Source organism: Lethenteron reissneri, chromosome 35 (genome assembly GCF_015708825.2).
Source record: "Lethenteron reissneri isolate LAM-NWPU_2019-01 chromosome 35, ASM1570882v1, whole genome shotgun sequence".
Lineage (NCBI taxonomy): Eukaryota > Metazoa > Chordata > Hyperoartia > Petromyzontiformes > Petromyzontidae > Lethenteron > Lethenteron reissneri.
Window position 1 is genome coordinate 3,312,505 of NC_083813.1, and position 15,216 is coordinate 3,327,720.

Sequence of the window (15,216 nt, forward strand, 5' to 3'; positions counted from 1 at the left end):
CAAAGACAAAGATCCCCCGTATCGCCTCAACAGACTTTTGGGGCAGTTGAAGTTAGCAAGCATCTATGTGCCCAGCACCATGCCTGGTGACTTTTGCCTCCCTTGTGGCAATGTTTACACACTGCACAGGGTACTCATTTGAGGCTAAATCGACCTAGGGGAGGCCCAGGACCAGCTGAGATGATTGTCACCCGCGTTGGCTTTTAGCGGGAATTGAGCGCAGCGCGTGAACTGCGACACCACCGCTCGCTAACAGCACTTGCCCTAGGAGTCTGTTTAAGGCTATATGGGGGATCTTTGTCCGCTATCAAAGACAAACGTCCCCCGTATAGCCTTAACAGACTGTAGGGGCAAGTGCTGTTAGCGAGCACCTATGAAGGCCGGAACGGTACACGAGGGGGTGGGTGGCCAGCACCACGCCCAACCGCCTTTGTCTCCCTAATGGCGATGTTTACACACCGCACCAGGTACTCATTTGAGGCTGGGTCGACCTAGGTATATGCACACACCACCACAAACAGTGCGGGGCGAGTGATTTAAGTGACTGTGGGCCGCCTCCTGTGTTTGCGCAGCCTTCACGAGGAGGTGCTGGATTTCTACGCGTACATGTCCCCGGGCGAGGCGGAGGAGCGAATGCGCCGCGAGGTCGTGCACAGGATAGAGACCGTCGTCAAGGAGCTATGGCCGACCGCAGAGGTGCGACAAACTTGCACACACACACACACGCGCGCCCGCGCACAACATGTGCCATAAAGTGACTTAAAACTTTCGTGACTGCAGGAATTCATATTCTTTGGTTATTTTGGTAAAGTCACGTAGAAAAAAAAAGAGTGAATACAAAAAAAACAATTATTCACTTAATTTTTTCTTATATTTTTTATCTACGTGAATTTATCAAAAGAACCAAAGAACATGTGCCTTAAGTATTTTACCCGGCAAAGCCTCGCCGAGTCCCCAAGGGCTCTTTTCAACTGGGGTCCCTGTATGATAGGCCCCACTTTCTCCAATTTTGTCTTTTTAAGGAGGACGACGGTCGCGTCGCTCGGTCGAAGTGCTCGTCGCGTCTCTTGAATGAAGTGCGACGACAAACGCAGGGTGTCATAGCGGTGATATCGCTCGCATTTCTAACGACACACTTGGCTAACTTTTGAATAGCTTTTCTCATTTCAACATAAAAATTGTATATCTGTTATAGAGGTTTTGTTTAGATCGCGTAAATATAAATGTGTCGTTAAAACTGCCACCACCTGACACCGCTAATTCGTAAGGTTTGTCACGTAAACGAAACGTGCCATGAGAATAGGTTTTCCCCTTTTTTCTGGCAACAAAACAGCTGTGTTAAGATGGTAAAATACCAAACTGAAACCTTTTACAATGAATCATGTCTGCATTAACCACAATACTTGTGGTCAGAATGCAAACAAATAACGAATTCTGATAACATATGCATTGTCTATAAAGGCCTTTTGGTGTCCTCTGGTCGAACCGTTTTGAAACTAGGCTCAAAAGAAAGCTGTCTCTGGTGTGGACCAATAGGTTTCAAAGACGATGCATATATTATCAGAGTACGTTTTTTGTTTGCATTCTGACCACAAGTATTGCGGTTAATGCAGACATGATTCCTTGTAAAAGGTTTCTGTTTGGTGTTTTAACATCTTGACATCTGTTTTGTTGCCAGAAAAAAGGGGGAAACCTATTCTCTTATTTTGGTACTGGCAAAGAAGGTCCCATGATGTAAAACATGCCATGTTCGTTATTAGTTCAGCAGCACTCGTGTGTTGGAGAATAAACCCACACCATTTTCCATTCTAGTACGATTTTTTGCAGGTCATTACAACCAGTCTCATCAGGCGGCAGTCAAAGTTGTGGAGAAATCCTCCTGTTCCGGTCTTGAATAGAGGGATACATGTGGTGCCGTCACTTGTGAGCCAATCCGGTGTGCAGAGAAGAGGGGGGAGATTAATGTGATCATCTAAATTACAATCGATCTCTATTTTGGTTTGGTTATTCGCAGTTAATCAACATAATAAACGTACAAAAATGTGTGGAGTAGCCCAGAGCACAAAGCCTGGGTAGATTTTGACAACGGTGGTCCCCAATCTGTTTGGATGCCATGAATGGTCCATCAACCCTAAAAAAACAACGGGCAGTAAAAATTATGCAGCTTTGTGAAGCAACTCCCAAGTATCTGCAACAAGTTCTGCGGACCACTTCCCACATCCATGTGGGCCCCAAGAACCACGGGTTGGTGGACACCACTCCTCGACAAGATTCGAGTTCGTTGTTGTCCGGTTTACTGCTTTTTTTCTTTAGTGGAGCTTGTGGTAGGGAATTGGAGAGACCTCGCCGCTCGTACGCGAGGGCAACGCCCAAGCGCGTGCGAAAATTGGACGGGCACTCAAACTGTCTGACCACCTTGCAGCTCCCTGGTGTCCACCGTTGTCTGAAGCATTTCCATCCAGTTGTTTTAATATAAAGCCGCACGTTGTTGAGGGAAACGAGTGCGCAGACCGTTGCATTAAGAGAGGCTCTGTTTTTGTTAGGCGTTTCCTAGGGAATTAAGAACACGCAAACAAACGGACGCACGTGAACGTGTGCGTGCGTGCGCGCGAACAAAAACAACGCCCGGCCAGGGGGACGTTATGAGTGGCCTATGACGATGAGCTGGAGTGCCGTGTTCTTGCTGGAAGACATCTCGCGCTGTACCCTTTTTTTTAAATGCTAGAGTTTGCGCCCATGCGCACGTGTTTTAACATGCACGCTTCTACCACACACACACTCGTTCTAACGCACGGGCAATAATCGCTGCGATGAGAAACGTAACGGTAAGAGTTAAAAAAAGAATTGGGGGTGGGGGGGAAATTGCGCATGCATCCTGTTGCGATTTTTTTTTTTCCCAATGCGTTTTGTCTCTGGAACTATTTAATTTGCGATCTTTGTAAGCCGACAGGTAGATCTCGGGGTCAAATGTGTGTGTATGTACGTACGTTGAACTTTGGCACCGTGCGTAGCCAACCGTGCTAATCGGAATTTATTATTTGCAAATAATGTTTGTCTCTGTTTTTGGCTAATCCTGCGATCATTGTGGCTGGTTTTCAATCGGATGAATCTCACATGGCAACACTACATTCACACTGCTGGTTCGTTCATATTGGATCATCTTTATGCTCGTAATAGTGACACGGTCACAGGCTGATGGACAGAGCTAATGCATCAACGCTTTCAACATTAGAAAGCAGGAACAAAAGCACGTTTTTGAAGGTGTTTGCTGCTGATATTGCCAGAATGTGTGTGGTATGTCCTTTGGACAGCCTGATGGACAGACACAAAATATCCGCGGTGTAACAAATAAGTGGCCTATTTACTGCTGCTGCCTTGGAAAGGGAGCGCACATTTGTCGGAGTTGATGTAGTGTCGGCAAGATTTGACCTTGGCGCGCAATGGTTTTAAGTTGCTTCCTGTGTACACCGAGCATCTCCCTACTCGTACATGGTACTCTCTCCTGCACCTCTTTGTTAGGCTCATCAACCACAGCGGTGATCTCGGTCCGAAAAAGGTTGACGACACTTCACAGGATGGAGAAAAATAGCAAGTTTACAGCTTGCAGTTTAAATTTCAATTTTAAGCTTTCGTGACTGCAGGGATTCATATTATTGGTTCTTTCGGTAAAGTCACGTAGAAGGGAAATAATAAAATTATACAAATAAAACAATTAAATTGTCATGACGTTTCGATTGCAACACAAAGCAATCATCATCAGGTGTGAAACGCACAGCAAGAATAATTTGAAAAAACCGCCACCTTTTTTTAAAATGTCTTGCTGTGGTTTTCACACCTGATGATGATAGCTTGTGTTGCAATCGAAACGTCATGACAATTTATATAAAAATTTGTTATTATTTTATTATTTCCCTTCTACGTGACTTTACCGAAAGAACCAAGAATATGAATCCCTGCAGTTTGTTTTGAAGTCCATTTTTAAGTCTGCATTAATACCTCCGTTGGAAAGAAGGGTGTTTGTTCTCTGATCTCTGCTTGTACAGATGGGGGACAGGGTGGCAGAAGTCCCGGTTTGGTAGAGCGAGCGTGTGAACCTTCATTAAGCCCCACCGGCAGCTCATTAATGATGCTCGTGAGTGAGTGTGTGTGTAACGCCGGGCCGCGTAACGTCGCCGGCGAGCTGCCACCACCGCCGCGCATGCTCCCGTTAATACGATGTCGAACACGACAAACAAGCTTTATGGGCGTTCTCTGGTCTGACATTGGTGAGACTAGGCCATAAAGAAGGCTGTTTCTGGTGTAGGTCAATCTGTTTCAAGGACGATGCGTATATTATCAGAAGGTGTTTGCATGTTTTGCCACAATTGTGTGTGCGTGTGTTTTTAATGCAAACTTTATTCTTTGCATAATGTTTCTATTTGGTGTTTGAACATCTTAACACGTGTTTTTAATTGCCAAAAAAGGGTAAAATCTATTATTTTGCATGGTATTCTACTGGCATAAAGGTCCCATGATAAATATGAATACCTTTTGCCACATAATATGTATTTCCCTGGAATTTCTAGACCTTTATGGCTGTATCCAAGCCTTGGTGGCAGTGGGGTGGGGGTCATGTAAAGTTTAATGAGAGCTGCCAGGTGTCCCATTTTTGTCAGTTTATAAATTGATAAGCAATTGCGTCCTTAGCGCATTGAAGGGTGAAGCTTAACGTTGACTCACAAGTGGGCGCAAAATAATTGCCGAGTCAACAGTGGGCATTCGTATGTTGAACTTCTTTCGCACTACGTAGCCAACCGTGGTTATTGGAGGTGTGGGGGAAGGACACGAAGTTATACGGTAGGGGCTGATTTGCACCACCACCATTGTTGACTTCCCACGAGGTGGTACTCATTGAATGCATGTTGGAAACATGGCTTGCTTCCCCCCCCCAACACGGAATCTGAACGCGAAGCAAGCCACGTTTCCGACAGTCGGAGGTGTTCTCCAGCCCCCCAGCGCCGCTTAGTCTGGAGATGGGGACGGAAGCTAGTTGAGTGTTAGATCGTCACTAAAACTACATGCCATAATAATCACAATGGAACTTAAACCCGTGTGTACGATGCGAGATGTTCGCTGTCGAATGAAATCATTAATTTGGTGTTCATCCATTCCGGGATGACTTTCTGTCAAATCTCGTGTGCTGTCAGAAAATAGTGTTTATCGTTTGGGGATGTTGGTGTTGCGGCACATTCTGACCTTGCGGCACGCCTGTAATGCAGTGGATCGGGACTTGGGTTAACTTGACTTCGCAGGTGGAGTCTGAAGCCGGGTCGCTTGAGTAGCTTGGTTGCATGGCACGGATTTGCCCTCCTATGTGGATGTCTCTGCAACATGTTGTGAGCATCTTCTTGGTTCTTTTGGTGAAGTCACGTAGAAGGGAAATAATAAAATAATAAAAATAAAACATAATAAAATAATTCTCACGACGTTTCGGCCACAACGCAAGCAGCCGTCCTCAGGTGAAGACCAGGTCTGTCGGAAAGACAGTGTCAGAGGACGGCTGCTTGCGTTGTGGCCGAAACGTCGTGAGAATTATTTTATTATGTTTTATTTTTATTATTTTATTATTTCCCTTCTACGTGACTTTACCGAAAGAACCAAGAAGATGAATCCCTGCAGTCACGAAACCTTTAAATCGAAATGTTGTGAGCAGTTGTGTAGTTTTTTGAGAGATGAGACTGCGCATCAATTTAGGAGCGACAGTATCCCATCACGTACACGGCTGTGATTGTCCGCTACGATCCCGAATTCTTTGTTTTCACTTCCTTGTTGCATAACTGCTCGCACATTTGGAGACAAATTGGCGGCTATTAAGTTGCGTGCTTTTGATAGCCAGCTGGTTATGCAACTGATGTCCCAGTTCTGGGCCCAGCTTGAGACTCCCACCTCCAGGGAAAGGAAGTGTTTTGATTTACGAGCTGGTACAGCGCATAGTTTTTGATAAAAGGGATATGTGCAGCGTTTGGGCGTTCTCCTGTAGTGTACGTGGTTTTTCACTTTGTGCAGTATTTTTTTTCTTTTTCTTTCCACGCCAAAAAGTGCTTGCACGTTCTAACTACTTCATTCATATATTGTAACAAGTTCATGAAGCCTGTCTTCACCAGGCAAACATTTTCAATAATTTTAATAATTAACCTGATAGGATTTTTTTTACACTTTTTATCTACGATCAGACACTAGCAACTACTCAGATTTATTCGGCAAAACATAATTATTGACTACTTGATTCAACTTTTGTTATATTTAAAGACGTACCCATAGGAAACTGCTAAATTTAAAGATTCAGTTTTTTTTTATAAGAAAACACAAACGAATGAACTTAACACTGAGGAGAAGTTCGTATCTTATTGCATTTTTCGAATGATTTGGATTTGAACATCATAAAATGCGTGTTTTTTTTCCATTCAAAACTCCTTTAATCCAAAATATCTCAAACAATAGAAGATAGAAGAATGATTCTCACTTCAATTTTATTTTCCGTTTAATGCTTTATCAAAGGAAAGAAACCTGCAATCTTATTTTAACCGGTTTCTGAATGACACTCGCAAACATGTTTATGCGGCACTTAAAATCGAGATTTGGGGGCCTTAAAATAAAAAAATCTCAGATTTTCAGATTTATCCTGTTTGTGTCCTAAAAGCTACCTAATGTACAAAATGCCAGCTTTCTACCTTGTCGTGAAGGACCCTCAAACTTTTTGAGACCTACAGATTAAGATTGTTATTCATAGAGATTGTTAATGGCTAATCAATTCCCTGATAAATTCACTGAAGGTTTCGTCAAAGGTACTGCGTGGTGTTTACGGTGGTGAGGCATGCATCGTCAAGCCAATCTGTCAATGTGACGCGTGCGTCTGGAATAAAGCACATTACACTACGTTACAAAAGATAGCTGTTGTTTTGTTGAAGCACCGCTTGTGCTGTGTCCTAAGGCTGGTGGAGGCAAGATTGAAGCTTTGTTAATGACTAAAAACAAGGGTTATATAAGCCACGTGACTTGGACGTACTGCCATAGCGCCCTCTAGCGGCATCATGTGCACGTGAACCCCCGACATCCACACGGTGACCTTTACTTTGATACGCCACAACACGTGCTGCATACTGGGAGCCGCTCTTAAGGGGCCATCCATTGAGTAGGTACGCAAAAATCTGTCAACTTGAGCCCTCCCTGGTACGCACGCAAACTTTTTACACCCAACCCCCCCACCTGCGTACGTACGCCTGACGCCCCCCCCCAATCCTATAGAACGGCTGATATTTAATTCACGCAGAAACGATGAAGGATTAATAATATTGACGTGTTTAAGGAAACGGATAGTCCACCGCCGGACTATCTGACTCATTTGAAGGCCAATATCGACAAATTATTATCGAGGCTTCACCCTCCTCCCCCCCCCCCCCCCCCCCCCGTTTCCTATGCGTACGTACATTGGCAGTAGACCCCCCCCCCCCCCCCCCCCATACGCAAGTGTACGCATTTGGGTTAACCCCCCTCCCCCCACCATGCGTACGTACTAAATGGAGGCCCCTAATCTATCTGTTGTATGTTGAATTTATTTCGCGCCGTACGTAACCAACCGTGCTAATTCAGAGGTGCGGGGGGAAGGACAACGAACTAAACCCTAAACGGTTCTAAAGAAATTAGTTTTCAATCTCGATTTAATAGTGTATAGCTCGATTGGCTTCCTGAAGGAAGCGCGTTCCAGATGGCCGCACCACAGTCCATTGGCAGGCATGAAAGAGAAGGCCAAATACACCCGAAGGGTTCTCTAGAGCTCCCTCTGTATTGAGGCCCTTTCGTCAACAGCGGTGTGTTCGTTGTATGTTGGTCAACACTATTTCCTTCGTTATTAGAGCTGCAATGTTGCCACAATTTTCTTGATGCAGTCGTTGGTGGCACTCGGTTGTTGGTCCCATCAACTAAGGCCTTTGATGGGTTGACTCCTAAATATCTTGCCGATAAGCTTTAGTTTTATATTCCACTGTGGGAAACCTCTTCGATCTGTGAGTCTGGTCTGATTATTATTCCAAAGTTCAGATATTGTTCTATGGGAAACTGAGCTTTTTGCAGCCAGGCTCTGCAATTGTGAAATTCTCTTCCTTGGTCCATTTGGGAATCTTGAGTGTTATGCTTTAAAAAAATATGTTTTAAACTCTCCTGTTTGTACAGCCTTTTCTCCACAACCTAAGCACTTTGAGTCATTGTGGGAATTGCGCTATAGAAAAACAATTATTATTAAATATACTTGAATCCGGTTTACTTATGGGGAGCCACAATGCAGATTGTACCCAGGATCTCCGTAATGACGTATGGGTCTCCTGGCAAGGTATTAGCCCCCAGAATCGGTCACCTATCCTCTCTTTTCCAGTGTACCTTGTAACTCGTGCATATCGACTCCTTACTTTTCTTTGATTGTACCTGGATTCGAACCCAAAATTTCAGCAGTGCCGGTTATGTGCTGCGAGTTTTGTTCAGCGGAGGTTTTTTGGTGAAAACGGCTTCTGCGGAAAATTGCAGCTGCTGCAGCAATTCAGCATCTGGGGCAGCAGTGTCCAAGTACATTACGGTGAATTGTCGAGAACCTAGTTCCTAGCAAATGCTTGACTATTAACTCTGAGACGTGGGAGCTGCAATTCCATCTTCACCGGAGTGTCGAGCCACTAATGACTGCACAGGGCACATTCCCTAAACATCTGCTGAACCCATGAGCATGGATTAACAAGGAACATCATCTGCAGGAGCTGCTGTATATAGATTATTGATGTTTCAGAGCTCACCATTTATAGATTTTTTTTTGTCTGCTACTTTTTGTATGATCCATGAAGAGATTTTTTTTTTAGGGTTAGATCGCAATCTAACCCAAAAAATCCTTTGGATAATATTGGTCGCGAAAGCCTGCTGTGTTAAACTGACCAACCTCTTTGGTTTTTCAAGGATTAAAGAATTGGGGTTCGTGCGCCGCATTTTTTATTTATAAGTGCTCTGTGCACTGCAGTAACTTGTCACGCCTGAGGTGGCGCTTTTGCTGTTTGTTGTGGTTCGAACCCAGCAGCCACCCTGGTTAATAATGCGGGTGTCTTGAACACAAATGCATGCCCTCCTGCTTTGCTTTCCAGTGGATGCTGAAGGTCCCCATGGTGGTATAAAAATAATAAGAAATATGTGCCTGTGTCACAGTCAAAATTTGCCTAGTGTAGAACATACATAACAAATTACTTATTTTGGGAAAACACGGCAATACGGCCACCCTACTGACACGCTCGTTGACATTTTGCTTTCACGTGATAGCCTTGAGCTGTAAGAATGGGGTGAATGCCAGATGTACTCTTCATGTATGTTGAACTTATTTTGCACCATATGTAACCAACCGTGCTAATCGTTCTAACCCAAAAGTATAATAATAGTTATAATTTGTCATGGGTTCCTTTTTATTGGTGCCGATTCCCTGGAATGTGTCGGCTCTTGGGCCCGGGTGCTGCTGAGGCTCTGCAGTGCCAAGTTTGAGTAGTCTGTGCCTCGAGGCCATGATCCACTTCAGCAATTTCAGGGCAATCATTGCTGCCAATCCTCACCGACAATGCATCGACAGTGAGCGATTTTATGGCGACTTTGGTGGGAGTAACCGTTCTCTTCAGCCACTCGAAGGAAGCCCTTCGGAAACTGCATGCTACACGAGGATTGGTCTACAGATTGTAAATTATCTTGTTGATGAGGGATGGGGTAGGCCAGCAGCACGAGTCACTAGTTGGGTCATTGTCATTCCGTTTATGCAGTCCATTATTGCTCGTCACTCGGTACAGTACAACACATTACTTACAAGAAGAGCAACCCATCCAAATGCTTCTTGTTCCTTCTGCTGAGATTTAGCTCGTGCTCTGTGTGGCAGCGGCTATTATGTCAAGCGCAGAAAGCGTGACGCTGTCAGGCAGTCGGTCGCGTGACCTCCGATCTAATCAGAAGTTGCCACTCCAGTTGCCCACTAGGGAGGCAGCTTTGATTAGAATTGTTCATATTTTTGGCAATGAGATTTTTACGATGGAAAGTACTGACAATCATTTGTCGGCGATGATTGCAAGAAATGATTGCCCTGAAATTGACGGAGTGAATAATGGCATTAACCGCCGCCCAAGTCTGGCATTTCCACCCGTCACACTGGCCATGTTTGGGCTCCCGTTCCCCCACTACTCTGCTCCACATGGACCTGGCTCCTGCCCTGGCCATGTGTTTCCTTGCACCAGACCCTGATGTAATTATTACCTTCACTTTACACCGTTCATTCCAGTCGTTTAATGCTGTGATTTTTAATACTTGACTTAGAATTGTAAGATTGTGAATTCAAACCTCGTGTTGGGGTTTAAGAGAGGTGTACAACATTGTTTTGGAGGTCGACACTGGTTGTGTTGTGGGGAGGGGGCTGTGGGTGGACCCTGGCACAAAAAATGTGAGTTTTGACCACCTGGCTCAGCACTTTGAATGGATCTGAGCACCGCACTTGGCTTGGGAGCATGAGGACCCCCTCGCATTCGGCCGTCTCTTGCATGACCCAACAAATTGCGCAAATGACGAGTTGGTCTCAGTCCCGACCCGTCAAAACATCGTCCAAATCTACACGTTGCGCCTTGGATCGAATTCTGGAAAATGTTTTCTGATAATTTGTTGTACAAAAGTTGTTTTTGTATTGTTGCGTGGCCCAGTTTAAGTAATAAAATAACTAGACTTAAATGTGAGCGTTTTTTCTGGAATGAAAGTTGGAATTTTGTACCATGGGTCCTCAGTGGTGCTGGTGCCGTGTTAGTTTTTTTAAAGTTTTATTTTAACCAGATTGTGGGAACTCGAGACTGGGATGAGTTTTTCATTTGCAAGGGTGACCTGGGTTGGCAAATATATCCAACAAAAGCAAATAAAATGAAGTACAGCAATGAAGCGAATACAAATTGGAACAAAAAATACAATTGTCATGCGACGGCTCTAATTGCACGAACATAAATGTTTCATAATACATTGGCATGTAGTTTTAGCTTGCTTCGGCAGTAATTTTACATGGACTGTAGCACAATTTAGAACTTTAGTTATAGACACATTAAGCAGATATATACAGCGACTTTGGTACTGTGTAAACTGTAGGTTACACGAATCATCAGCTTGGCACCAAGTTGTGAATATCGTGATGTGGGCATTGTATTAGTCGCGGTGAGGCACCCGACCAATGCATTGAAATCATCCATGTTTACAATCCAACGGGGTGTCCCCGCTTGCCTTGTTCTAAGCACTCCGAGGTCAAGGTTCTGTTCCTGTGGTGATCGGGCTTTTGCCACTGCAGATCCCAGACCGATGGAATGCTTTGTGCCTTTTTGCTAATAAGACGGTTGAAGTTGTTGGGCCTAATTCAAGTCCGGTCTCTTAACTCTCTCCTCTTTAGATTGGCCTTCACCCCCTATTTTTGGTCGTTTTCTATACTCTGGTTCTCTTTATCACCTGCTTTCCATACTTGGGCGCAATGGGATCTACGGATGAAATGCACCTTTCAAATGTAACTAATTAATATTATTATCGATCTGTAGGATGTAAATTACCATTTATTTGGATGGCTTGTCATCTTCTCCCAAGATTGTCGTGCAATGTATTGACCCTGAAGGGAGACTGGCCTGATCAGTCTGGATGATTTGACTGAACATCTTCGTGATGAAATGTTACTGATTACTCCTGCCATGATATGCTATGCCATAATGTTGATTTTTACTGACGTAAGATCGATGCTCTTTTCTGGAAAGTCATTAAAGAGACATTAAATTGGCAGTTCAGCAAACGGCAATGAGAGCTTCCCCGTCTTCTAACGTGCACACAAATTAATATTTAAGATGCCTTTTTAAACTTTAATGCAATGTCTATTTTTATATATCTGCTCAGGTCCAAGTGTATGGAAGTGTCACTACAAAGCTGTACCTCCCCACAAGGTAAGAGGCGTGCAGAGAGCCTTCAGTTTTTGTTTGTGCACGTGTGGTGAGTGGCAATGATTTAGTGGCACTACGCTGCAATCTTGGCAACCTGGATTACATTCCCAGCCATGCATGATGGCATTGGCAAGTCGTTTCTACAGCTGACTTTGCAATTCCTAGGTTCATTTAACCTGAAATGAAGAGTGTTATTTCCTACTCAAATGAATAATGAGGTGGAGCGAACGGCCCTTTATCCAGTGGTGGAAGTTCTACATTCCATGACGGGCTGGTCTATCCGTAGGGCAACCACTGTTGACCTGCTCTACAAAGTTGCTACCAACTTTATTGGCCTCGGAGGGATGATTGGACAAATCAATATCCAACCAATATTTGAGCTCTCGCAACCTTTGCGATTGTAGGCCGCCACCTGCTTTACTACCACTCAGCCACTTGGCCGTATTTAAATGAATACCCGGGACAATTTGTAAACGAGTTTTGTAGGAACACCAAGGCGGCTGGATGTCGCGACTGCCACACCAGCACCCTTCGCGTGCCACTGCTTAACGTGTGCTACCCCGGCGTCAATAGGGGCTCGCTGAGCAGCATTCATCCTTTAAAAAAACAACAAGTTCCATTTCATACTTGCCTCGGCGATCTCCAGAAGCAAATTACAACTTTCTCCTAAGGCTGTTGCCAATAAAAGGGACCGTTTGTTTCCATTCACACTGCTGGGACATGAGGTACACATCCGCTTGATTTTTATTTCGTCACCCAACATTTCCCCCCCCCTCCCCGTTCTCTTGCAGGCTTTAACGTAGGACACAAATTAGTCCGCTGTGCTTGGTCCCGTTTTGATGAAACGCCCCGTTATTTATGCGGGTGGACAAGTGGCATTTTATTCGCTGGAGGAGAGTGGTACATTTCTGCCAACAAAAAAATCTTGTGAAAGGGAGCCTTTTTTAATAAAATGGAAATGAGTGTTGTGCTTTGATGGTGTTTGTACAAGCCCATTTTGAAGCACTGCCCTTCCCTCAAGCATGCTGGCTGTGTGTAACGGGGAAAAAAAGTGCACGTTGGCTTTTTAAAAGCTATTAAAGTGAGTTGAAGACATGTGCAGTGTGGGTGTCCTGTGTTGGAAACACTCCGGATGGCGTGCATGGAGAGCTATTTGGTGCAGCGCGCGATCGTGAGAAGCGCCGACAGAGCCTCAAAAGCCTCCTGTGCGCAGCAGACCTGGTCCAGGCTGCAATCGGATTCCATGGCTCGCTCACAGGGCTTGTTACCGCTGTGGTGGTTTTGCATTTTTTAGGTCTGTGACAATGCACTCGCCCCTTGTGGGCCTATAAAAAAAAATGTATTCCTAATGCTGTGATGTAAACAAAGTCTTTGTGCGCGGTTGCTTGCGTGCATTGCGAGCGTAGGAATCGATTTTAATCTCCGAATTGGTGAATTGTTACACCCTCGCTTGTTACGGATGCAGCTTTATGCTATGATAATTTGCGTAGGTGACACTATTGAATGAAAGTTACAAGGTCAAATTTTCGTAAGGGTTCAGCTCGATCCATCTTCCCTCCCTGGGGTCGGTAAAATAAGCAACACTCTTTTGGAAATTCAACAATTATATCTCTGGAGAGGGATGATGAGTGAAATCAACCGCTGACTGGTAGTTGAACTCGCAATATTGTGATTGTGGTGATGTTTTTGGATTTTCTCCCAGGATAAGTAAAGATTCTGATTCTGTATATACCGTATTCTGCAATGCTAAATGGGCTTCCTTTTGCATTTTGTGTGTGCGCACGCACACTGTTATCTGAACGCAGCGACATCGACCTGGTGGTGTTTGGGAACCTGGGGCCCAACCCCATTTACGCGCTGGAGGAGGCGCTGCGAAGGCACCGCGTGTCTCGGCCCGAGGCCATGAAGGTGCTGGACAAGGCACGGGTGAGTGGAGTCGTCCGCTGCTGCTTGGGGCTGGCCGTAGGTGACCCATATTCTTATTTTTGTATGGCTGATATGTAGATGCAGAGCAACAACTACAATCTCGCATTCAGGTAGTCAAGTCGGATAACCGCGTCAGGAGCAGCCGAGTGTATCGTCGTGATGTCTACTTCATAGTTGTGGATCGGGCGTTGCGCCGTTAGACGTTGTGCGATCTGTTCTGGATGACCACAGTCACACGCTGGAGAGGTTTTAACGTTCCATTTGTGCAGCGGGTATCCGCATCTGCTGCCATGCTTTGTGCGGATGCAATTTTAGGGTGGACCATGAGCTTCGTGGAAGATCAAACCCAGGGATATTCTAACCCATTAAGTGTTGGGATAGGTCTGGAAGGGAGTTCGATTTGCGCACACGGAGGGTGATGCTCTTGAGATATTGGAGGCCCCCAAGGGAATATGTGTGGAGATAAGGGAAGGATAATAGGAGGCAAGATGATCAAGAGGTCCCAGGAGTGAGGTCATCTACGAGGTGAGGTTGACATGTTAAAGGGTGCAGCTAGGAGGTCTGGATGAGGGTAGGATTAAAGTCATTGGGAGTGAGGTCGTGGTTTTATAAGTGACATCGGGATGTCCAAGAGATTCGGGCTCATGGATGGTATGTTTTTAGAAGTGGGGTCAAGAAATCGTGATGTGCTGAAGCTCTGGGGTGACGAGGTCAAGAGGCAGAGAATGATGTCTGTTTTGTGTGTGTGGACAGGTGCCCATCATCAAGCTTACGGACGAGCGTACCGAGGTGAAGGTGGACATCAGCTTCAACGTAGACACGGGTGTGAAGTCTGCCCGGCTCGTGAAGCAGTTCATCGAGGTGTGCAGATGCACTCGTCACACTGCTGCATAACAAAGGCTTTTTTGCCGTTTATTACCGCACAGGACTCTGTCTAACCGACCCAGGGTGGCGCTGTCGTTTATAGGAGGCTATGTACATGTACGGCCCCTTTTTGTCCATCCACGGCAGGATGAGGGCCTCCCCATGCCATGCGGGTTATTTTCCAGCACTTCGTGCTGGTTGTGAAGGCTGGAAGCGTAGACGTGGAAGCGCATTGTATAACGATGGATTTTGCCCGCATCGCAATTTGCTGCACAGATTGTAGCTCCGCAGCAGCCGTTTCACAACACCTCTGTGCGTGGTGTTTGCCTATCGAAGACTCGAATCTGCTTGGCCTCCGAGATACGATGAAAGACCGTTGCCTTTGGTGTGAATTGGTCATCGGCTGTGGTTAGAACACCCAGCTCCAAAATCGGAA

At 45.3% G+C, this 15,216-nt stretch overlaps 1 protein-coding gene across 1 annotated transcript in view; it reads left to right on the forward strand.

The window, feature by feature from the left end:
* LOC133350752 (terminal nucleotidyltransferase 4A-like) overlaps positions 1 to 15,216 on the forward strand; it is a 44,109-nt gene that overhangs the window by 7,926 nt on the left and 20,967 nt on the right. The window contains exons 3-6 of the mRNA XM_061565475.1: positions 573 to 696; positions 11,947 to 11,993; positions 13,796 to 13,916; positions 14,670 to 14,777. Coding sequence (XP_061421459.1) covers positions 573 to 696; positions 11,947 to 11,993; positions 13,796 to 13,916; positions 14,670 to 14,777 — 400 coding nt within the window. The remainder of the gene's footprint in view (positions 1 to 572; positions 697 to 11,946; positions 11,994 to 13,795; positions 13,917 to 14,669; positions 14,778 to 15,216) is intronic.